Source organism: Quercus lobata, chromosome 2, assembly GCF_001633185.2.
Source record: "Quercus lobata isolate SW786 chromosome 2, ValleyOak3.0 Primary Assembly, whole genome shotgun sequence".
Classification (NCBI taxonomy): domain Eukaryota; kingdom Viridiplantae; phylum Streptophyta; class Magnoliopsida; order Fagales; family Fagaceae; genus Quercus; species Quercus lobata.
Window position 1 is genome coordinate 93,966,203 of NC_044905.1, and position 24,527 is coordinate 93,990,729.

General features: G+C 31.0%; 3 protein-coding genes across 6 annotated transcripts; all 3 read left to right on the plus strand.

Moving 5' to 3' along the window:
• The first annotated feature begins 6,465 nt into the window (after positions 1–6,465).
• On the plus strand, positions 6,466–10,705 carry LOC115977286 (calcineurin subunit B-like). Its single transcript, XM_031099057.1, has 6 exons — positions 6,466–6,683; positions 6,775–6,899; positions 7,605–7,701; positions 7,809–7,918; positions 8,804–8,878; positions 10,419–10,705. The coding sequence occupies exons 1-6, from the start codon at positions 6,614–6,616 to the stop codon at positions 10,467–10,469; spliced, it is 528 nt and encodes a 175-aa protein (XP_030954917.1). The 5' UTR covers positions 6,466–6,613; the 3' UTR covers positions 10,470–10,705.
• Positions 10,706–14,396: 3,691 nt separating this feature from the next.
• On the plus strand, positions 14,397–20,038 carry LOC115977287 (myosin-binding protein 7-like). 4 transcript variants are annotated; one of them, XM_031099058.1, is made up of 4 exons: positions 14,397–14,564; positions 17,125–17,472; positions 18,056–19,546; positions 19,697–20,038. In XM_031099058.1, exons 3-4 carry the CDS (start codon positions 18,104–18,106, stop codon positions 19,718–19,720), a joined length of 1,467 nt encoding a protein of 488 aa, XP_030954918.1. In that variant the 5' UTR covers positions 14,397–14,564; positions 17,125–17,472; positions 18,056–18,103; the 3' UTR covers positions 19,721–20,038. The 4 variants fall into 4 exon arrangements, with proteins under 4 accessions (XP_030954918.1, XP_030954920.1, XP_030954921.1 ...); XM_031099060.1 differs by having other exon boundaries at positions 17,424–17,472; XM_031099061.1 differs by lacking the exon at positions 14,397–14,564 and having other exon boundaries at positions 16,310–17,472; positions 18,056–19,446; positions 19,492–19,546.
• A 796-nt stretch (positions 20,039–20,834) lies between these two features.
• On the plus strand, positions 20,835–21,693 carry LOC115964490 (protein AGENET DOMAIN (AGD)-CONTAINING P1-like). Its single transcript, XM_031083791.1, has one exon. The coding sequence runs from the start codon at positions 21,029–21,031 to the stop codon at positions 21,434–21,436; it is 408 nt and encodes a 135-aa protein (XP_030939651.1). The 5' UTR covers positions 20,835–21,028; the 3' UTR covers positions 21,437–21,693.
• Positions 21,694–24,527: the final 2,834 nt, after the last annotated feature.

Below are 24,527 nucleotides of genomic sequence, written 5' to 3' on the forward strand. Positions count from 1 at the left end.
TGAAAAAGTGCATAATGAAAAAGTGGAGTTTTGTAAAAGTGCATAATGTAAAAAGTGGAGTTTCAAAAAATTGAGTGTTTGGTAAAAACTGTTAAAAAGTGCATAATGAAAAAGCTGAGTATTTGGTAAAAGCTGATAAAAGTGGCTTTTTGAGGGGTAAATGACCAAAAAGGACAATGTATATATAAGGGAATTTATTTCAAAATTTTTTTTTTATGTGAGTTTGTTTCATACTTAAATCAATTTTTCTCTTTCTAAAAAAATTATTTTTTTCTTACCAATATTAGCTAATAATAATCTACCACTTAAGATTTATTATGAAAGTATTGTAAAAATATTGTGATAAAAATTGATAGTAATTTTAATTTTAACATACTATTAAAATTATTTTTTTCTCTTTCTAAAAAAATTATTTTTTTCTCACCAATATTAGCTAATAATAGCCTACCTTAAAATTTATTGTAAAAATATTGTGAAAATATTATCATATAATTTCTTTTTTCTCCCTTTTTTTTTCTCTCCACACACGTGGCTCTACTTCCTTGTGTTTTTCTTTTTTTTTTCTCCTCTTTTTTTCTCATCCACCCACGTAACCAACCACACTATTTTCTTTTCCTTTTTCCTTCTTTCCTCTACCATCTTCTCAGTCCAGAACATTCCCAACTTTCTTTCTTTTCTTTTCTTTTTTTGCCTCTTAGCACTTCAAATCAGAACACATCGGAACCATCGTCACCAATGCTAGAACTCATCCTTTATTCTTTTTTTTTCACACTCCAGAGAAGAAGATGATGATGATGATGATGAAGATGAAGATGAAGATGATTGAAACATAAGGATTTTGGGATTTTGGGTTTTTTTTTTCTATGGAATTTGGGTTGATTTTGAGTTGGGTTTGGGATGGTTTGGGATGGGTTTTCCGGATTTGAGTTGATTTTAAGTTGTTTTTGTGTTGATTTTGAGTTATTTTTGGTTTGGTTTTGTTGATTATGTGTTCGGAATATCAAAGGTTGAAATGGGATTTGTTGATTGTGGGGGTAGACCGGTGAAGAAGCAGAGGAAGACGAAGACGAAGAAAAAAGACACAGATGAGAGATGAGGGCGTGAGAGACTGATGGGTATTTCGGTAATTTTCGGATTTGCAACGGTAATATACAAAACACGCATAGCGCGTTTTCATTTATGGACCCCTGAGGGTCCATAATCCTTCCACGTTTCTTCTCAGTTTTTTCTCATTGCTCAAAACGCAACTTTTATAAAAAAGTTGCGTTTTGAGTTTACCAAACGCAAAAGTTGGTTGAGCTTTTTTCAAAATGCGCTTTTTGGGCTCAAAAAGCCGAAACAAACGGGCACATAATAGTATTGTGAAAAAGAAGTGTTATATCCACAATAATTTTCACAATACTTTCATAACAAATCAAATATGGTAAATTGTTATTGGTTCTAATTTAATCTTACCAATGAAACTACTTTTTTACCCACCAATAACAACTTGTAATAACCTACTACTTATGATTTGTTGTGAAAATGTCATGGACATAACATTTTTTTTATGTAAAAAATGTTAAGACATTTTTATGTTGTCACAATATTTTCAAAACTGCTGAGTTGTCAATTCTTTACAAGTTAAAATAAAATATAACAAAATTATAAAGGTATTATGAAAATATTGCGTCATTTTGTTGTGTTTTTAGAAATTTTTTGTTGGTTTAATTAACTTTGTTGAGCCAAAATTCACCACGTACAATTTTCTTGGGTTGACTTTTTGTATATTTTTTTTTTCTTTACATACAATTTTAAGTGGAAACACATAGTTCTACACACAAAAACAAAAACTTAGGAAAAAAACATTTTTCATCATTTATGTTTGGGGTAGTTTACAATTCTTCCTTAAAATTTAAAATCAAGCAATTTTTCCCTTAATATTTTAGAAAAGAGCAAATATGTCATATTGTTATTCTCTCAGTTACTCCCGCTAGATTTTAACATCCTAAAAATTTTCTTTATATATTTTGAGTTTTAAATGATAGAAATTCTTAGAAAGTTAGAACATGATATTAGGTGTTTTTTTTGTTATCTAAAGAACATTGAGTTTCTAGGTTTAAATTTTCAAAACTTATAATTTATCGAATGAAAAATTCGATGACACATGCCTTTTGTTATCTTTTTTTTTTTTTTTAATTTCTTAGCAAAACTCAGTTGTTTATTGTTGGAAGATGATGATATTTGTTATCATTTTTAGAAGTTTTTAGAAAGTAGATATATTGTCTTTAGTAAGTAGGTACTAAAAAACTATTATAGTTAAATAAATATTTATATGTTAAATAGCTACCCTAACTTTGTGGTTGATCAAAATTCTTCTTATGCGAATGAGATTAACTTTTTACTACATAATTATCAAAATTCTTAAAATTAATGTCTCTTTTGATTAATGTAAATCTCTATATACATTAAAAATCAAATGATTCATATTTTTGTTTTGTGATACAAATAAAATCTAGAATTGACTTTAATTACTACTTTGCACGTGCTGCCCTAACTAGTGTTTTTTTTTTAAACTAATGAAAGGTGCATAAGAAATTATAGCTAAATTTTGATTTGTCATTCTCTCAACAAAAAGTAAAAAGTTTGCCCAATTTCATATAACTTGATTTTTTTAAAAAAAAAAAATACCGTAAATTGTAAGAAATTAAGGTTGGTAAGATGGTAAAATATAATTATGGTAAATTACATTGACCATCCTTATGTTATACGCTCTATTTTTTTTTCCTGATACCAATTTTTACTTACTAATATTAACGAAGGTCGTTCACAATTTGGCTAAATTATCTATTAAATTTTCAGATTGTGTTGTGTTGATGAAGGATGTTCCATCACCAATTTATCATGTACTTCAAGCTGACATAGCTAACTTGGTTTAAATAATATTAGATATCTTGTTTCCCAAAAAAAATATTAATGAAGTTTAATAATGTGACAACAGTGAACATTACATATTGAGAAATAAAAATTTTTTTTTTAAATTGTTTTATCCTGACTTTCTTCTTCTTCATCTTTTTTTAATATTTTTTAAAATTTTTTGTAACCAATGGCAGAGCACGCTTGAGGAGGGGGGAAAGTTTTGGGGGGAAAAATGATAACATATGTAATTTTTGAAGTTTTTGACAATTTGGCCATTAAAAAATTTGACTTACCTACTCCTAAAATATTAAGAACTAGTCTAATGAGTCATTATCAATTGTTTCTTGTATCATTGGTCTTTTATTTATAATAATAAAAGGGCGGAAATTTGAATATGTTCCTCAAAATAAAAAAAAATAAAAAAAGCATTGTATTTGTTAAAATTGACTTCCATTCTTTCAATTGAGAGAATTTTGGAATGAGCTTGAGTTAGCTTAATCAGTAAACCTTTTTATTATAATGGATTTAAGCTTCCCTACAACAAAATCAATTAATGCCTTGACATAACAAATAATAATAATTAGCCTCATTATTTGCGCACACTATGTGACTTTTTTTTTGGTCTAGTGTCATAATTTTTCATTAATCTCAATTTTTAGATTATGACCAAACAAAAAAGCCTTAAAGCTGTCATTTAACAATGTCAACTCAAATTTTTTTTTTTTTTTTCATTCTTGTTGTTACTTGTTAGTGCAGAATGAGCAAGATGTTTGAAACTCTTGGCCCTCTTGGCCAGGAATGGTGTTTCAGCAAAATTATGGATTCAGCAAAAACTAATATACAAATTAAAAAGGCAAAAAATAAGAAGAAGAGAAAGTAACCAAAAAATGTACCTACCAAAAATCATTATGAGCCAACCATGGAACCTTTATCTTCTTTGTGGGAGAGCACCAAATGTGGTGCGTGCAAGTAGAATTCTTTTCAAAATTGAATAATATTAAAAGAAAAGAATTAGAGAGATATATAGTTCTAACTTGTTAAAACTGTTTTTATTTGAATTTCAATTAAAAATTGAGGTGTTTAAATTTGCATGCAGTGTTTCAATGAGGATATATAGCAGTGCCTAAATTTAAAGAATATAGATAAGAAGTTTTAGTAATAGTTTTATAGTTGGAGTGTTTTTTTGTTTTTTGTTTTTTTTGTTTTTTTTCCAAATTCAAAATAAATAAAAGGAGATTTGAGAAGGTAAAACAAAAACAAAAAGGTGAGATTAGGGATTAAGAAAACTAAAATTTCAAAAAAAAAAAAACCTGAGATTAGGAATTAAGGAAATTGGAAATTAAAAAAAAAAAACAAAAAAAATTAAATAAAAGAAACCATGAGTCTTAATAAAGTTTGAAAAAAAAAAAGTTGGAATGTGGTCTTCAAGGAAATATACAAAGTGGAATGAGAAGTGTGGGGGCCAGTTAGTCAGAAGGTATTATTAAGGCTGTACGAATTGGGACTATGGCCCAATCCGAGGACATTAACTAATCCGAGAATGGCCAAATGAGGTTATAATGGGAATGGTATAAAGAGAAAAATAAAGATAGTCCCAGACAAGTTCGACACATGTCCGAGGAGAAAAGCCATCTCGGGAACAAGGATCCGAGGTCAATAAGAGTGTCATATCATCCTAGACCTTCTTCAAGGTTACATCATAATTAGGAGTTGGACATTGGACAAGGGGTAAGTAAAGGGAGACAACAAATATCTTCAAAAACTACTACCTCCACATTAACTGCCTCTCAACTAACTCTCTGGCCGCATTAATGTGAAAGTGATACCTGAACAGTGACCAATCAGCCTTACAGCTACTATTTGATGGTTCTGGGAGATGTTGGATGGGACAAGAAGGAGCTCTTAGAATCCAACCTACACGTGTATGGTAGGAATAACACCAAGATTGCAATATATAGCACGGGAAGGTGACCTAAAGGAGGGATCAGAAAAATCAATAAATCTTTGTAAGAATACAGTGAACTCTTGTAGTTTTGTCCAACTACTGGATATTATAACATAAACTCCTCAAGTCGTGCCGAGGATAGATTTTCTCATCTACTTGTGTTCAATAATCTTAGTTTAGCAACTTTTATTATCCATCTTTTGGAGTAGAACTAGTTCTTTCACCCGAGCTCTATAAATTTATTGTTTGGACTTGTTGGGCTTAAACTCAATCCTACACTGGGTCCAATCCAAATTAAGTCCTTACAAGAAGTTTTTATTTTTATTTTTATTTTTTTGGATAAGTTTGTTTTAAAAATATGAATTAGTACGAGAATGTCTTATTTTGTAGACATTTTAAGTGGAATTAAAGATATATTTTTACCGGGTTGTCCTCAAGTATTGTCTTCTCAGGTATTGTCTTGTTAAACATAGGATTTAGGAATGTTTCTAAACTACATTAAAATTCAGTCCAAAAAGTGGAATTCTATTATAAATACTTAGATAATAATAATAATAATAATAATAATAATAATAACTAGATGGTATAAATATAAATAATAATAACTAGACTCATCAGATGCACTTTGCGCATGCGATGGATTTTTTTTTTTTTTTGTCACAATTTTTCATTCATTCTAATTTAAGGTTTTCATATTTTCTCATTAATATTACGTCTTTAAAATTTATAAGTGAATAACGCAATTTAAAAATCAATAAGAGAATGACCCTATTTTTTAGGAAATGTTTTAGTAAGAGTTAGAGTTATATTTTTACTAGATTGTCTTTTAGTTTTGTCTTTACTTAACCATAAGGCTGTAGGGGCATTTTTGAACAAAAAAATTATGATCCCAAACGGAGAAATCCTTTACTCCCTCTGTCCCACTTTGTTTGTCCTCTATTCCATTTTGGGATGTCTCAAAATATTGTCCTGTTTCTAAAATTAAAAGTTATTAGTTTACTAATATTCCTATTATACCCCTAAGCCTCATTAAGAATAACTCCTTTTAAAAAAAACTAATAAATTTATTTAAAGGTAATTTTGTAAACTTATACATTTTTATAAGGCAGACAAGACAATAAATGATGTTCCCTTAAAATATTTGACTTTTCAAACAGAACAAATAAAGTGGGACGGAGGGAGTAAATAATAGTATAGATTAAGTGAGCGTTTGGGTTTAGCGTTTTTCTCCTGCATTTGCGTTTCTGGCGTTTCACGCCTCTTTTTTTTTTTTTTTTTTTCCCTCCACGCGTTTCAGTTTTAGGGGACAACGTGTACTATTCACACACTGTTTACGTACTGTTCATAGGACCCACAATCACTTTATTCAGAAAAAATATTAAAAATAGGTCAAGACACTATTTACACATTTAAAAATGATTTTGTTACAATATTTTCAGTTTTTAATAAAATAAACTGTATCCAAACGGACCTAAATAGAAGTATAGAATATGGATAATCCTAAAATGACATAAATTAAAATTATCCAGAATCTAAAATAAAAGATTGATAGGACCCACACTTGGAATGGGTATTTAAGTTTTAAAAAGACATCCCAGCTAAGCTAACTGCTGCGACCTACCCGAGGAAAAAAATGCATATCCTTATTGTGTAGTGTGGACAAGTATTGTATTGTGTTGTATCGTCTTGGCATTTTGGATCTTCACCAAGTACTGTACTTAGTTATTAGCCTCTCCTCCTCATCACTCCAGCAACCTTAATAAAACAAACATGGGAAACACATCATCAATGCTTACTCAGTACGACATCGAAGAAGTTCAGGAACACTGCAACCACACCTGTACCACTTGCTAACTAGCTCTTCTAGTTTTTATTTTTCATCTTTTTACACTTACTGATTGATTTGGTTTTTTATTTTTATTTTTTTTTAGTTTCGCAGCAGGAGATAGTGTCACTGTACCAAAGGTTCTGCCAACTCGATCGCAATGGCTCTGGTTTCATCTCTGCTGAGGAGTTCTTGTCCGTACCTGAATTCGCTGTCAACCCTCTCTCTCAGGTCCTAATCTCTCTCTGTCTCTGTCTCTGTCTCTGTGTGCATAAATTTATGTCTATAAACATGTATATGTATAAAGGTTAATGGTGTGGCATCTGATTTGAAACACCCACATGAGATTAAGGTACTCTAGAGTTCCTAGCTTCATTCCATGGTAGAGTTCTTCAAATCATAAACCTTCATTCTACATCATCAAACATTAATTAGCTAGATTTCGATGTCTATTTATGTTATTGATGACATGGAGTTACTCTAAAAATTTTTTAGGACATTAATCCAAAAGGAGTTATATGTTTGTATCATGTGTGTATGTATGTATGGTCAAAGGTTGTGATTAATGCAACAGTTAAAAAAAAAAAAAAAAGTGAGTTTATTCAAGTTAAGGGAACGGAACAATGTAGAGGAAGACAAAAAAATTAATCAATAGAAGTAATAAAAATGAAAATGTCAATTAAGGAAGTGATGGAGTGTATGACTTCAAATGGAATAGAATGGCGAAAAAGAACACGTGGCTGAACCTAATTAGTTTATTGAGGATCGGAATCCATAGCCGACCTCAAAATATTTGGACTAAGGCCTCTTGTTTTGTCTGTATGTAGGTGTTTATATGACCATGTGCATTTGTGTGTGTTGGAGGTACATATATGTACATGTTTGTTGTGTGCTATTTGGTTACTCAGATGGTGTGCTTCATTATTCATTTTCCAGAGATTGTTGAGGATGTTGGATGGATTGAACTTCAAGGAATTTGTAGCATTCTTGTCTGCATTTAGTCCTCATGCCACCTTGCAGCAGAAAATTGAATGTAATGACTCCTTTTTGTCATAGTTTTGTGAAGTTATATTTCTAGAAGTTGTGTTTGACTATTTCCTTCTTTTGAATTTCCATTTGGTGTCTCTTTTTGTTTCCTAGTTATTTTTAAGGTGTATGATTCGGATGGCAATGGGAAAGTCACATTCAGTGACATGTTGGAAGTTTTGCGGGATTTGTCAGGACAATTTATATCTGAACCACAGAGGGAGGTCAGTTCTTGTTAGAAAATCCTTGAAGAATGTATCATCTAATTAATTTCCTTCCATCAAAGGTGTGGGGCTATACAATTTATAAAAGAAAAGCTTACTTCTTTTAATGGCTCAGGTCTCCAATGATGATAGGGTTTAATTGTTTTCTTTTTGGTAAATCTTGGGCTTAAAAGTTTTATTCTCTCTGTAAAGTGAATTGTGGTGGATTACTGATCACCTGAGGTTATTAACATGCCAAATACAAACTGAGTTAGTTTGATTATATCCAGTGGTCTTTTGAAATATAGATCTAGAACTTGGAAGTATAGTGGTATTTGAAATTTTAAACTTCTAATGTCTTACAATGATCTCCAATTGCATGGTAAGTGATATGGTTATTGCAAATTGTCCACAATATGAAAATGAAAGCAAGAAAGGAACATTAAAGGACAAGGAAAAGATGTAAGAAACTATTCTTGAAAGTCGAGTCAATTGTATAAATATTATGTTCTTGAAATTCTAAGCATTTGTCTAATTTAATACTTCTTAAAAATGCTGATGCACTTTGACAGATGACTTTATACTATTTTTCTCTTTGTATAAGATGGGTGATGATGCAAGAAATACCCTATATTTGACTAAAAATTATGCCTTTTTTGTAAACCGATAGGGTTTGCAAATTAGGTTTTAGTTTCTTATGGAAATTCTTGATCTCATTCAAATTGGTCGTTTTGTATACATATTGCTGATCTGGAACAGCACCTCTGATCATGAATTACAAAAAGCTTGGAGATCATATTAGTTACTGCAAATATAGGTTGTACTTGAACTTAAAAAAGTGTGATAATTAGATCAGCTGGTGACATATCCTTTTTACACGTGTGGATTTTTTGGTGCCTGATACAGCAAGTTCTGACCCATGTCCTTGAGGAAGCAGGCTACACAAAGAATTCTTTGTTGGGTTTGTCTGACTTCATGAAGGTACTATGTAGTTTTATTTTAAATAAATTCCTTTCTATGTGAACTTTCATCAGAAGTTTGTTCCAATTTCTTTGCATAATTTGTTTAAAGACAACCCTGTGATTATGTTCTTAAAAAGTTTAGCTTAATACTTCTTTCCTACATATCTAATTTAATTCAATCAAAGTAGGGGCATATGTTGAAATATTCACCTATGAGTGTTGCGGTTGTAGTCAATTCCCACATCAAATAGTAGTGACAAAAGTGAGTGGCTAGCATAACATTTTTGGCCCAAACCTACTGGCTTAAGCTTTTAGGATTAAGGTGGTGATCCAACATATTGTATCAAGCCCTTACAAAGCGATTCTCTGAAGCTGTTAATTTCAACTCTCAGAAAATCAAGAACCCAATAGCATGCACACAGTCTTTTAGGTGGAGTTATTGAAGAGTCTATTGGGGATGTCAAATGGGGAGTTTCACAATATTGATTTCACATGGATTTAGTATGTACAGATTTTAGTGGTTTGCATTTTTACTTGAATTATATAAGACTCAACTTCAATTTGTTCTTTGGAAACTTTATTCCAACTAAGCATGACATGGTTTTTTTCCCCCCTTTCCAGGGGGAAGGGAGGAGGAGAAAAATTTTGGTGTAGGAATTCAATTACTATTTTATCTCTATCGTGATCACTGGTGATTACAGAATATTAGTATACAACACAGATTTGGTTAATATGATTTACAGGTACCATAAGAGTATGATATGTTTTCCTTTTCCCATTATTTTGCATTTTCTAGTTTGAATGATCTAGTCAGTAGGCTACATGGTAAATGTACATTCCTAAGCCTATATGGGAAATCCCTTGGATGGAGTATCTCTTCCTTTGTATTGTTCAAATCTTCTCGAACTTCAAATGTACTTTCTTTGAAATATCAACCAGTACTGCATTTACTCTTAAGAGTTAGCCTTCCTAAACTTGAGTCTCCTATTTAATTTAATGCTTTATAAAAGTTTTTAATTGTACTTTTTTCTAATCCTATTAAATATTATATACTTGTTCTAAAATTCCTTTATATGATATGTGAATGTTGTCAAATAATTTTGCCTCACTGCATTCACATATATTTTTTTTTGCTCAGCAATATCTATTAAAAGATCATCTTAGATATTCCTTCCCATTGCAACCATCAGGTGTCTCTAAATAGTGAGTCCCATTTCTTATGAATTTTTGGCTGAGCTCTTTGGGTATTTTTCATTATGTTGACCAAGTAGGTGTGTTAGGTTTGACTGATCATCATTTTATGTTGTTCTTTTTTATAGCTTACTTATGTTAACCGTCTTTTCCTCATAAGTTGGTGTTTCACTGATTCAGTCATTTTCTATTATACTTTTTATAGCTTACTTCATATAGGGAACTTTGATCAAATGTCTTGCATGATTGAGTGTGCACAGGATTGGTGTTTGAGGGGATTTGAACCACAACCCGTTTTGTATTCAGATATTAATTTGTTTACATTTATGCAAGTTTTCTTTTCAAAGAAACTTTGTCTTTTATTGCAGATTCTTGGCAATACTGGTTTGAAGATGGAGGTCGAAGTTCCAGTGGATTAAAGTGAGGGTAGTAATAATTTCTCATTTGATTGTGTTCCATTATAGTACTTGTATTGCACCATTCTGATAATGGAACCATGGGCAAGGCAATGGTTGTAAATGTACCTAATTAATAAACTTGGAAGATCTTAAAAATATGGTAAACTGTGAATAACTTTTCAATTTTCAACTTGGGAGGATAGTTTAGACCTCGTTGGTTGATTTTATAGCGAATTAAATCAACTTGTTAAGTTAAACGATTATGTAATCAATTCAATTTTCTGTTTAATTACCACAGTAAAGCATGTTACCAAATAATCAAACCCCATCACTAATTGCTACCTCCACCAGAACTTACAGTTTTGATCCCACAAATTGCTCAAAGCCTTTTAGACTCTTCTAATATGAATTTCTTTCACAAACAATGTTTGTGACTTCAAGAACCTCTTGAAGATTTTATTTCTGCAGCAAAGCTTGAAATGTATTCGTGGCTTCGCCTTGATTTGCACAACAGTAGTGGTAACATTGAAGAAAATCTTCTTTGTACTCACAAATTGGATATGTGGAGGTTAGGATTTTCTCTAACATAAGCTTTTCTGACTCTCCAACCTTGTGAAAGTTGTGATTAATGTGTATTTATATGGGCATGCACCCGGAACCCAGATTAGGGGCAAAATTTTTGTTTTTGTTTATTTAATTATTTTTCACATGTTCTTTGATTCTGTTTGACTTTGTTTAGGTTAATTAATTGTGTTTAATTATTTTTCATGTTTGTTTGAGTCTTTTTGCCATGTTTGGTTTATTTGTGATATTTTTTCTTTTGTGTTTGTTTATTTGTTATCTTTTTCTTTTTTAATATATTTGTTTGATTGTGTTTGATTTGTTTCCTTTTTATATTGTGATGTGATCTTTAACATGTTGTGTGTGTTATTTTAATTAAGTGCATGATGTATGTTTAGGTTAAGGATTATGGCTGTTTTAATAAATTTTTTATTTAAATGTGACCTAGTAACACATAATGGAGGCCGGTTCACAAGCTGGACAGTCTTGGGTGCCTAAGATCTTAGGGTTACAATAACACATATCATATTTACCACCAAAAAAAAAAAAAAAAAAACACCCATATCATTATCCAACTAAACATGTCAAGAAAAAGTTGATATTTTGATTTATCGATTGAGAGTCAGTTAAGATCACAAGCTTCTTTCTTTTGTGCTGCTTCTTGGACATGATCTTATACTTGATATTTGATACTACAAGTTACAGCACAAAGTCATGGATTTGCCAACATTATACCTAGCAATATCTATTCCTTTGGCAATTTCATGACAGAACCTAATAACAGTAAACTTAAACTCTTTGTAGTGAAATTTTAATTGAATTAATTTTGGAAATTCACATAGAGCAAATATGTTAACTACATGATATGAAGAGAAAAAAAATTGGAAATTATTTATTTATTTATTTATTTTTTTGCCATTTTTACCGCAATCACAACTACAAGACCCTTTTTTATTATTATATAAGATATGGTTTGAACGTGAACTTATATTATGAAATTTTATTGTGAATGTTTTGATAATAATAACTAAATAACTCCTCTCATATGATATACCGGAATTTTATAGTTTCAAATGGAATGCTTTTTTTTCTTTTTTTTAAATAAGTTGACTATTGATTTTAGTTAATAGAGACTTGTTCAAGGTGTGATTTGAAACAATATAAAAATTCATGGTTTTGGTTAATAAACATTTTAAAATTTAGGGTTCAATTTGAAAATCATCAAGTGGAATCATGTAATTTATTACTAGTTTTTTAAATAAAGGACAACCACTTGGTGTAAAGTAAGGGTAGCCACATGGCACAATTGCCGCTTCTAGGATCGAACTTTTATTAGACGGTATGGTATACTAGTAAGTAACCCAAGTAAAAGAAGTTTAACAAAATATTATTTTTTTTCTATTATATTTTTTATTTAAATATAAAATTTGACAACTTTTTTTTATAGATAGATAGTGATCGAGGAAAGGTGGGATTGAAATTTGATAATTATGGTAGCTATTAATATGTATTTTATTATAATTGTGTTTGTATATAAAATTACACACACACACACACACACATATATATATATATGTGGGGATGAAAGAGCCGAGTAAGGTATTGGGTCGTGAGCCATGACCGAGGACGCTAAGAAGCCCGAGGACAACCAAGTATTAATAAGGACAAGAGGGTTAAGAGGCCAAGGACAAGGGCCGATAACAACAAACATGTGATGTTGCCCGAGGAGCCAAACTTCCTTGGACAAAAGAATAGAAGTCTGAAGCCCGACCACCCAACAAATATTGGGCAAGGGGCAACCATGCTTGGGAGGATAAGTTTCAGAGAGGTGAGTCAACAGAGAACTGAGAAATAGCTGAGAAGAAGGCTGCTACCACCACATTGAATGCTTTGCACCTAACCAACTGGCCGCATTAACGTGGAGGTGATGCTTGAACAATGATTTTTAGCCTTACAGCTACACACAGAGCTTTCAGGAAAGTTCTGATGGGATAAGCATCCAAAAGATTAGTTATTTGATCAACAAGTGGAAGGCTAAGATAGGAGAAGGAGAATGAGTATAAAAGGGAAAGAATTCCTTTACATGAGGCAGCTGAGAAAAGAAAGAGAGGAGAAAAAGAACGGAAGATAACTAAGAACTCTAGGTATTTGTACAAGTTTGAAATTTATATATATATATATATATATATATAAGAACACATCTTCCTTGGATTTGACCGAGGAGTGTTTTTCTTTTCAAATTATACATCTCAATCATTATAACACTAAATCAATTCACTGTGATTCTTACTTGATTCATTAAGTCTTCATCTATTAACGTCACTCTCTAACAAATTTATTGTTGTGAGCTTGTTGGGCCATTGTTCATATCCGTTGGGCTTTAGGTCAATTTGTGTTCTCACTATATATATATAAAGTACGTAAAAATCAGAATAATGAAATATAAAATTGTGAGAACTCTCGAACTTATGTAGCACAATATGAAGAGGTCAACCAAAATTCAAATATCTTTGATTTTACATATATTATAGATTATATATAATCAAGTACATTTGGTGTAATTATTTGTTAATATTATATTGCTAAATAACTTCTTATTAGTTTAGTATATTAAAATTCAACTATTGAATTACAAGTTCTTATTTTTCTTGATATGTTAAGCAAATGTTATTTATTCGTCAGTTCATATTTTTATCTTTTATTTATATTTTAAAGTAACAAAAAATTTGAAATTAACATTATATAGGTAACTAATTATTGATCTATGGTGATTAAATTAATATAAATTTAAATATATAATCACTTATATAATTCTAAATACTCCAAGAATATAAGAATGAAAGGTATAATGGGAAATGTAAGCAAACAATGAATTTGTCAAAATATACATCTAATAAATAATTATTAAATAGTGTAATATTGCCAAAAGTAACAATAATTCTAACTTGAACTAATAAGTTTAGGGACACAACTTTTGCCACAATTTTTTCCATAATTTATAAAAGTGGTCAGTTGTAAATAGTGGACAATCATTTTTACATAGACTCACCATATTTTTTTACTACTCATAATTAACCACTTTAGTAAGTTGTGAAAATGTTGTACCTTATTTATAAATTAATGTAATTCTAACTTTTAATTATATATATATATATCTATATAATAACTAATAGTTAAAACATTTAATGTTTTGTTGACCACTTCTTATTGTGCCATGGCTACACAAATTAATGTCACACTCCCATTTTAAAACACCACCAAAAAAAAAAAAAAAAAAAAAAGTGCCTTTTCAGTTTGGTGGTTCATGCGAACCGTTCAAAGCTATTCTTAAAACAGTTTATTTTTCAATTGCCTTATCAAACAAACGGTTCTTTCCAATCTCTTTCATTATCTATACTGTTCTCTGTGTCTCTCTGTCTCTCTCCTTCACTCTTAACATTAATTTCCTGTGGACACTTTTTTTTGAATCAGTTTTTCCAAATAAGTGTTCCTCTATCTGCTGTTGAACAATCTGAGAACCAGGACTTCTTGCCAAGTGCCAAATCAAGTTCAAAGGTCTGCACTTCTCATTTTATAACGCCTTTTTAATTACCCTTCTGATCATTCTAGAATTTATTCACTCATAAAATAAAATGTCAAATTATACCTATACAAAATCCAAACCAATGCATAAACAAATTTGGCCCCCCCAAACTGTCCCTATAATTTTTTTTTTCAAAGATAAGATTCTCATCCTATATAGTCATAAACTTTGTATATCCCACACCAAAAAAAAAAAAAAAAAAAAAAAAAAGGACGTTCAAAAAAACTAGGATATATACTAAATTTTTTTGAACAATTATCTCAAAAAAACAGGGGCTTCAGTTTTGCCTCTTTGTCTTTTAAAAAAAGAAAAACAAACTTACATTGGAGAGCTGGAGTTGACCATGAAAGGAGACCCAATATTTAGTCTGATTTTTCTTTCTTCCTTCTTCTTCTTCGTCCTTACTTCTTTATCCCTTTTACAGTTTTTTACTTATTTATGAGTTATGAATCTCTTTTTTTCACGTTACAATTTGCTGGATAATGCTCCAACTCGTACCACGTGTGTGGCTCACGTGTTCTGGTCACCAGCTTTCAACCTCTTCAATATATTTACAATTTTATTTGTTAACTTTACCATTTCATTAGTTTTTTTTAGGACAATAAAACATTTCATTCGTTTCTTTCCGGTTTCCAAAAAGTGAATTTTGACACTTGATGTGGTTTTCTTTGTTTGCTAGCAAAACACTTATTGCTATTTATATCATCATTTTTTGCTCTGTACTCCGCTCTTTTTTTTTTTTTTTTTTTTCCTTTTCTTTTTTTTGAACAACTTATTTTTACCTCCTCCTATTGTTAAAATAATTTTAATTATTTATTGCAAGTTCTAATTAACTTAATTTATAAAATTTTTAATGGTTGAATAAAAGATCTGTGGTAAGTTTAAAGACTACTACTGAGTTTGAGTTGCAATGTTAGCAGTATGTTGTAATTATCTTTAAAAAAATTAAAAAATCAGTAATAAAGAAATTTAAATTTAATTACGTTTTACTTATGTTTATTAAACAAAAATAAATAAATATTCAGTATAAAACCATTAATTAAATCACTTTTGCACTATTATTGAGCTACATTATTCAGGTTTACGTCTCTGTCTCTTTATAATTATGACTATATCATTCATTTGATTGAAAGACTTTAGTTTAGCTTAAGATTGTCTAATTTTCATTCTTTTGATATATGATAGACTAATGATACACCTTATATTGAAGATTTGCTTTCTTCAAATGCTGTACTTTGTGAGATCATATTAATTGCAATTTCATTATCTAATTGATTACTATTCAATGATGTTATTCTACTTCAATCTTTGCATTCTGAATAAGTGGAAGCAGCCATGGGGTCTTGGATGCACAAATGCTTAAATCGTTTTTCGTTCAATCAATTCAATGATGTTTTGTTACATATCTTCAAGGCTTTATTTCTAAACTTTTTAAAGAACTCAATCAAATTTGGATTAAAGAGGAGTAATTGGGAAAAAATTAGAGCGTTTAGCAATAGTAATACTAATTATGGTTGGCTTTCATATGAGCTGCTACATTAATATTTCCTTTTTAGTTTTATTTCATCTACGAAGTGCATGTGTAGCTGTATAAACATCTATAACTATAAGTATTCAATTGCATCGGTTATTTTGATAATTCTTAATAGAACTTTTCTTAAAGGGTTTTTTTTTTTCACAGCCAATATTATGTTTGTTTCAATTCAAGACAAACATAATTAAATTATATATCTATGCAAAGTTTTTTCATACATCGTACTGGTTTGCGACTAGCATATATATGTATATATATAAATTAAACTAGGATCACAACAATAATTCACAACACTCTCAATTTCCCTACGACCTCACACATGGTTATTGAGCTTGAACCTCAATTATTCTAGAATACAATAAAATTTTTTATCTTTTTATTATTGAGATTATCTGATCAATAATAAATGTATACAATACAAATCAGCACCGCCAGACAGGCCTACAAATTCTTTTATTTTCTTTTTTTATTTTTGGTGAGAAGTGAGAACAGAAAATTCAAGGTTGGATTCTCAACTCCAACATACTTAAAATAAATAAATTTTTTTTTTAAAAAAAGGTGAGACTAAAAATTTGGAGTTGACCAGACATAATGAGTAATATTCAGATCATATGGTCGGCAAGAGGTGGACCCCACTGAGCCTTATTCTAGCCGTTGTATTCGCCACCAACGATCTTTTGAAACCTCATTGCGGGAAAAGAAGACTGTGGGTCTACAAGGCAATGATTAAAGAAATTATAAAATAAATAAATAAAAAAATAAGTAAGATTTAGATCTAAAAAATTTGGATTAAAAGTAAGAAAGTGACGCTGTAAGAAATTTAGAATTTTTTTTGTGCCACTGTGCACAAGGTACAACGACATCGTTCAGACTCTTTGACAAAGTGAGTTATTGCTTAGGCAGCACACTGCCTTGGCAACATCATCACTTTCTCTTCTTTATTTTGGTAAGCAAGTTGTTGTTGCTTACTTAATATAGATACTTTCTTTCTGTTTCAGATATTTTTCTTTGGATAAAACCTGCTTCTATGTCTTCGTGATAATCACAATATAGAGACTTTGCTTCTTGACAAGAGTGTCATATCACAAAATGTGATAATCACAATATTTGTATGAATTTGGGAAGTTGATGGTTCAGTTTTCAATTAGCTATCTTTCCTTATAAGAATCAACAAGAGTTAAAGTTTGTAGCTTCCTGGAAACTACTGCATTGTTCTTGATTATAAGTGGGGTTTTCTTAGCTCTTCTGGGTTCTGACTTCTGCAATGAAATTTGGACTTCTTGAACACATGTTGTAGTCTTTTTCAATTGGGTCTTGCTCTGAGGATCAAATTTGATCACTACCAGGTAAAAACTCACCTTCCTTTCTCGGTTTCCTCCTCTCTTTTCCTTTTGTGTTTACAAGTTTATGATGTTTGCATAGATGTCATATTTTATCTTTAAGTAATGAATTTGTGTCTCTTTGGTCAATTTTGTGTAGCCATTCTTGATGGACCATAAGTAATTTTGAAATAATTACCCCGACTTTTCCTTTTTCCAAATCAGAAACATTAAATTAGGTGCAGAAAGGGCCATTGATGTTATCTAAGGACAGGCTGCTTTCAAGAATCATGTTTTAAAACCAGGTCCATATAGTTATTGGTGTTTTTTCCTCTCAGGAAATTTTTTCTTTTGAATTATATTCGATCAAGATAGTCTTTGGAAAAACTTTTGTGGAAACCTATAAATTTCCCCATCTCATTAATGCTAATATAGAACCTTACACTGTTTGGTAGTTTGGAGCCTAAACTCTGTTGTGTCACTTGCACACATCATATTTACCTGTTTATCATGCTATAATCTTGAAAATTGAACCCCCTTTTTTTGTTATAATGTTAATTCTTCATATGTCACTGATGCTAATGGAGAACTACTACCCTTTTGTGCCCAGAATTAACTTCAATAACTTCCGAAAGGACCAAAACTAATCCACTGTAGAATGACCGAAAGTGGTTTATGTTCTGCAATGCCTGAAATGGATATTATAGCTTTAAAGGAAACTCTTCAATCTCAACAAAATCTTCTACAAAAATTGTACAATGAATTGGATGAGGAAAGAGAAGCCTCAGCTACATCGGCTAGTGAAGCTCTATCGATGATACTGCGTTTGCAAGGAGAGAAGGCTGTTGTGCAGATGGAAGCAAACCAATATAAGAGATTGGCAGAGGAAAAGATGTCTCATGCTGAGAATTCTCTTTATGTTTTTGAAGATCTAATCTATCAGAAAGAAATGGAAATTTCATCTCTTGAGTTTCAAGTTCAGGCTTACAGGTGCAGACTTCTTAGCATGGGTTGCAATGATTTGGGTGACTATGAATGTAAATTTCCGGAGAATCTAGTTTTGCAAAGAAGTGATTCATGTAAGGTGGAAATGGGTGCTAATAGCAATTTAAGAAGATTACACTCTCTGCCTCCAATTCAAGTAAAAGAACACTATCAGAAGAAAAGTAATTTGGAAAAAGAAAGATCTGTGATCCCCATGTCAGATTGGAGTCCAAAGATAGGGAAGCAAAACACTGACCAGAATGTTAAAGTTCAAAACTTGGATTTAGAGAAAAATTCAGGAAGTCCTATTTTTGTAACCTCTGATTCGTACTGGGAGCAGATCAAAAAGTTAGATGACCGAGTGAAAGATATATCGGGTGATAAAGTTTCTGTAAGAGAAAATTCATTTAACTTGAAGGAAAAGTACAGCCCCCGTTCATTACTTCCACAAGTAAGTATTGACAAATTCCATGGCACAAATAAAGGAGAAAGTTTTACTAATTTTGAGAAAATTAAACTTCATGAAAATATACAGGAAAGGGAGGCAATAGTTAATTCTTCTTGCACCTCAAGTGTCCAGGATATTTTTGAAGTCCCACAAAGTACTGAGAATCATAATGCATACAAAGTTCAGAAGAAAGAACAAAGTAAGTTGGTTTTGGAAGGTGAGAACAGGCCTAGAAAGCCAGATTTGGTCTCTGAGGATAGCTCTGGATTGCATATTACAGATGCAACAGATAAGATAAAGAAAATGTTGCTTTTTGCAAACCACGATAACAAAATACCTAAACCAAGAGATGGATTAAGTGATGACTGCAATGCAGCTCTTGTTCAGCCAACAATAGGTGATGTAGAGTCTCAGGCCAAGCTTCAACAACTGTGTCACAGAATTGAGCGGCTCGAGGGAGATAGAAACTATAACAGGCAAGAAATTACTGAGGAAGGGGAAGGGCAGTTGAAGTTGTTAAAGGAGATACAAGATCAACTTAATGTGATACAGACTGAGTTGGGAAGTTTGAGACCTAAGAAATCCCCTCCACAAGATAACCAGTTGAGAAGTTCGAGAATTAAGAAATCCCCTCCACAAGATGACCAGCCTCTACATTTTCTTTCTGAGGTTTGGCTCTGGTTCTCCGTTTTTCCTTTTTTTTTTTTTTTTTTTTGGCTCATATAACAATTACCAAGTGCCTGCTGAATTTCTGTCTTCTTCCTGCTTGTGTTCATCCTGAATTAAAAGTCTGACGATATGGGAAATTTTTATGGACAGGCATTGCTACATTTTTGGCTTTAAGAAATCAATTGGAACCTTGATATGTCACAGATCATTGATTTCAGACATGCTTGGCACAAAGGAATCAGTAAGAGTATCTTTGATCTTTCATACAAATGGCGTGAACCAAATTTTTTTTTAGGTTTTCGGATTTAATTTGAATGACTTCCATACAAAATATAGATTTTAAAAGATTTTCATACAGTACATTGAAACATAAAGAAAGAAGAGTGGCTTTCAGAGGATTGAATAGGGCATGTTTTTTTTTTTTTTTTGAGCTTGAGATATAGGTTGTAAGTAACACACATACCTTGATCTGATTTGAGAGTTGAGAGTGCTTTGTGAAATACTGTATTTTTTGTATCATATTAATGAAAAATGGTTGTATTCAACATTCTTTAAGGGAATCTTTTCTCAAATTTTTATGTTTAGTATCTGTATCTCTCTGTTCATGTAAACTGGAAAGAAGATTCCATGCTGTCCTGGTTAGCTATATCAACATACCCAACAGTCCAGCCTCAATGACATTCTTTAAACAGATCCACCATTTTTTGTCCTTTAACTTTTCCATGGCTCAAATAAAAGATTACCAGTCTTATGTATAGCCTAATGGGAGGACTCCTGTCCCTTTGTTCAAGCTCTGAATCTAACAGTATGAATCAAGAAAGTGACAATGGTTGCACATATAGAGACTTGCCCAAGGTCTAACTAAAAGTTAACATCTGAAAAAAATTAATAATAAAATAAAACACAGGCTCTTTATTTATTTATTTGTGGAAAAATTAGAAAATATGGTTGATCAATGAAACATAAATTGACAACAAAAAAAAAAAAAAAAAAATCAATGAAACATAAATAATGTTTTTTTTTTTTTTGGTCCCAGGACATTAAATTAAGTATAATTATGTATTTTTATCTGATTGGCACTTAATGTACAACAAAAATTGAAAAGGTAACATATTATTTCCGGCCAAAATTTTGAAAAAAAAAAAGAAAAAAGATAAAAGAAAAAGAGAGCTTCCCCATTTTTTTTTAAAAAATTTTTTAAACAATCACTTAGAAATTTCCAAAACAAAATATTTCCTAAACCGACCCAAGGTCGGAATTCTGAACCGACTCCTTTTATTCGACCCAAGGTCGGAATTCTGAACCGACTCTTTTTATTCTTCCCTGTTATATATATATATATACCCAGCCAGTCCAGTGCAATACACCCGAGTCTCCACATTAGTATTTTTTGAATTTCTCTCTTTTCCAAAGTTCTAAAATCTCATTCTCTCTCTCTCTCTAAAAAGTTATTTTCAAGAAGTGAATCTTTCGCATTCAAGAATGGCATTCTTGAGGGGTGAAGGAGTTGAAGTTTGCAGCAAACAAGTTGGTTTTGTGGGGTCTTACTACGCAGCCACTGTGATCAACAACTATGGCAACGAGTCCTATGCAGTGCAGTACAAGAACTTGGTCACAGAAGACAAGTCTCACCCGCTCATTGAGATTGTCAGCGCAGACGAGGTCAGGCCCTTGCCACCTAAGGTTTCAGCATCTGGGTTTGCTTTACTTGACGTGGTTGATGCGTTTGATAATGATGGCTGGTGGGTTGGCAAGGTTTCTGGGAGACAAGGCTTCGATTACTTTGTTTTCTTTGACACATATGGGGTTGAGATTCCTTATCCAACCTCTCGGTTGAGGCCTCATTTTGAATGGGTCAATGGCAAGTGGGTTTCAAAGAAAAGGGTCTAATTGAGTGTTGAGTACCACTGGGTTTCAAAGAAAAGGGTCAATGGTGCATTCTTTTGGTCTCTATTGAGTGTTGAGTACTGTTGGGTTTTAACTTAGTTGAGTTTCTTGTATAAGCTTGAGACAGTCTTGCTCAATTTTTGGGACTATTTTTTTTTTTTTTTGGGGTCTTATTAATTTGGTAGAGTTTCTTTAGGTTAATGTAATTGCATGAGATATTCTTGCTATATTTTTTTTTGGGTCTTCTTGAATGTGAATGCTTTTTCTAGTCTAGTTTTTTTCAATCTTCTCATAAAAATATGTAATACTTTTTCTTGAATGTCTATGGTCTCTCTTTTTTATTTTTTATTTTTAACTCAATTTGTGCTTAAATATTGTATTTTTGATGCACTTACATGATATATTGAATTTCTAATAATGAACAAAATATGAAATTTCATTATTTTGGTATCTTGATTCCTTTTCATTAAGGAAATTGAAAATTCTTGATCATATCACAAGCTTATTTTTTTTTTGGGAGGGGTAGCTTTCATCCCAAGCAACCCAAAGGCAACAAGACCAAATATTTCAAATGTTACAAATTTTCTTTCAGTCAGGTGTTAAATATGTTTAAGTATGCTTACCCAACTTTGGTATTCATATTGACTTTTATAAAAAGAAAAATTTGGCATTCGTCCATCTCAATGATTTTTTTGTTTCAGATACATAAAATAGTATGTATGGCTCTCTTTTTTTGAATTCTATCATGTGACAATAACATAAATCATCAATAAGATTTTTCTCAAAAAAAAAAAAAAAAAAATCATCAATAAGATCAAGATTTATAAGGATATTAACGTAATATTATCAAATCTTGGGGTCATCCTGATCAGCATACAAGATTTAATTGTACATGGAGAAAAATTTACACAAAATTCTATTTTATTCTGCAAAGCATTAAAGCAGCAGCTATCAATGATGAGGAAATGGTTATGATGATTCTCCCATTTATCCAACTAAAATGTCACTTCCAAGCAGCATGGTAAATGGATATGATGATTCTCCCACAAAAAGCACAAGACCTACAGAGATTTAACACCACAAACATGCAAGGTCTTAATAGAAATGATCAACAATTATATATCTAAAAATAAATAATTCCATAACCAATCATATTTGGACACAATCCACTACCATTGAAAAGGAAATCCACAATTTTACAAATATTCCATGATTCAATAAAAAACAAATTAATGTCTTACATATTAACACGACTCTAAAACTATTCTCACATGTCGCTCCAATTAAATGTTCAATCTATTAGCTGTAAACTTGTAAATAACCAGTAACTTCAACTAGCTAAATTAAGTAGATAAGTTTATAGCAAGTAAATAGTAATTATCTTAGAAAGCAAATTTCATGGACTTGAATATATATATATACATGCAACTTTTTTTGATAAATAGGAACATGTTTTGAAGCACATAACAGTAATACTAATAAATCATTGAGTTTCCTAAAAGGCTAAAACAATACATATGGTACACAACAACACATATTTTACAAGAGGGATAATAACAAATGGATCTTGGGTGCCTTTGGATTCCCTCACCTTAAAATGGATCTTGGATATATCAAATTCATTCAAAGCCCAAGGGAACCCAAAGTCCATGCATATTTTCGGATTGGGCTCATCCTACACAAAACTTTATCACTTCATAAGATTGACTCATGGCCCACATCTTCTTTACATCATGTAATGGACTAAAATATTATTTTGAGTAGAGTTTACAGTGTGCATTGTGCTAGAAGTCTACCCCCTCTCCCCTGTGTCATGTGTGTGTGTTTTATTTTTTAAAAAGTACTACATTTTTTTTTCTTAATGTCGCATTTTTTTTTTTTTAATGTCGCATATTGAGCCTAACCTCATCATAAATTTGACTCACGACCTACTAAATTTTCTTCACTTCACGAAATCTTCAACCCATCCCTCGCCCAAATCTTCGACCCATGTATTTTCTAGTAAAGAAAACGGGGGTTAAGGCCCTCCATAACTCTCATAACTTGACCTCTCCAATGAGAGCTCTTATTTATTTATTTTTTATTTTTTAAAAATGAGCCTTGAATAGACTTGCTCAATTAAAAATTAGTCAAATTACTTGGGCCATAAAAATTACAAAGCCTATATACATAATTTTGTGATTTTGTCTTTACAATTATTAGTCCAGGGACAAAATGGGCTTCTGCCCTTTTTGGGCAAATTAATTAGTCTTTTACCCTTTTTCTCAAACTAAATAGGGAAACGCCCCTCTTTTGAAAATTGAGTTTCTCAAAATCGAGCTAAAAAAAAAAAAAAAATTCTAGAGCCCTATAGTGACGTTTTATAACTTGATATCCATAAAATCGAGTTATAGGAAATTTTATTGCCTATAACTCGATTTCATGGATATCAAGTTACAAAACGCCACTATAGGTCTTTATAAACGTCACTATAGGTCCTTGAAAACGTTATTATAGGGCTTAAATCGATTTTCAAAAACTCGATTTTCAAAAGAGGGGTATTTCCTTATTTAGTTTGGGAAGAAGGGTAAAAGACTAATTAATTTGCCCAAAAATGACAGAAGCCCATTTTGTCCATTAGTCCAAATCACTCGAGTTTTGATAATCTGTTTTTTAATTTGTTAAGTGAAAAATAAAAATAGTAAATAAAATTTATAAGTGTTAGTCCCAAATATTTCTTAAAATAATGAGATTATTTTCTAACAAAATATAGTTGATATAATATATTAGATTTTATAAATTAAGTTATTTATATTTGTTATTTGAATGTGTTTTAAATTTTGTAATTTTTTTTTTCAATAAAACATAATGCGTTTTACATTTAATTATTATACAAGGTGAGATATGTATTTTGTAAATAATGTAATGTGTAATTAGAATCTGTTTCTAGTACTCCTTACAAATGTCAAATGGATCATCTTTTATACATCTTAAATAGTCTAAAGAGGAATTAGATATATATATAAAAGTAAATCCATCACTTACCACTTATATTAAAAATAAAATACAAGACTTTAATAACATAAGAAAAATGTAATTTGATTAAGAATCTACT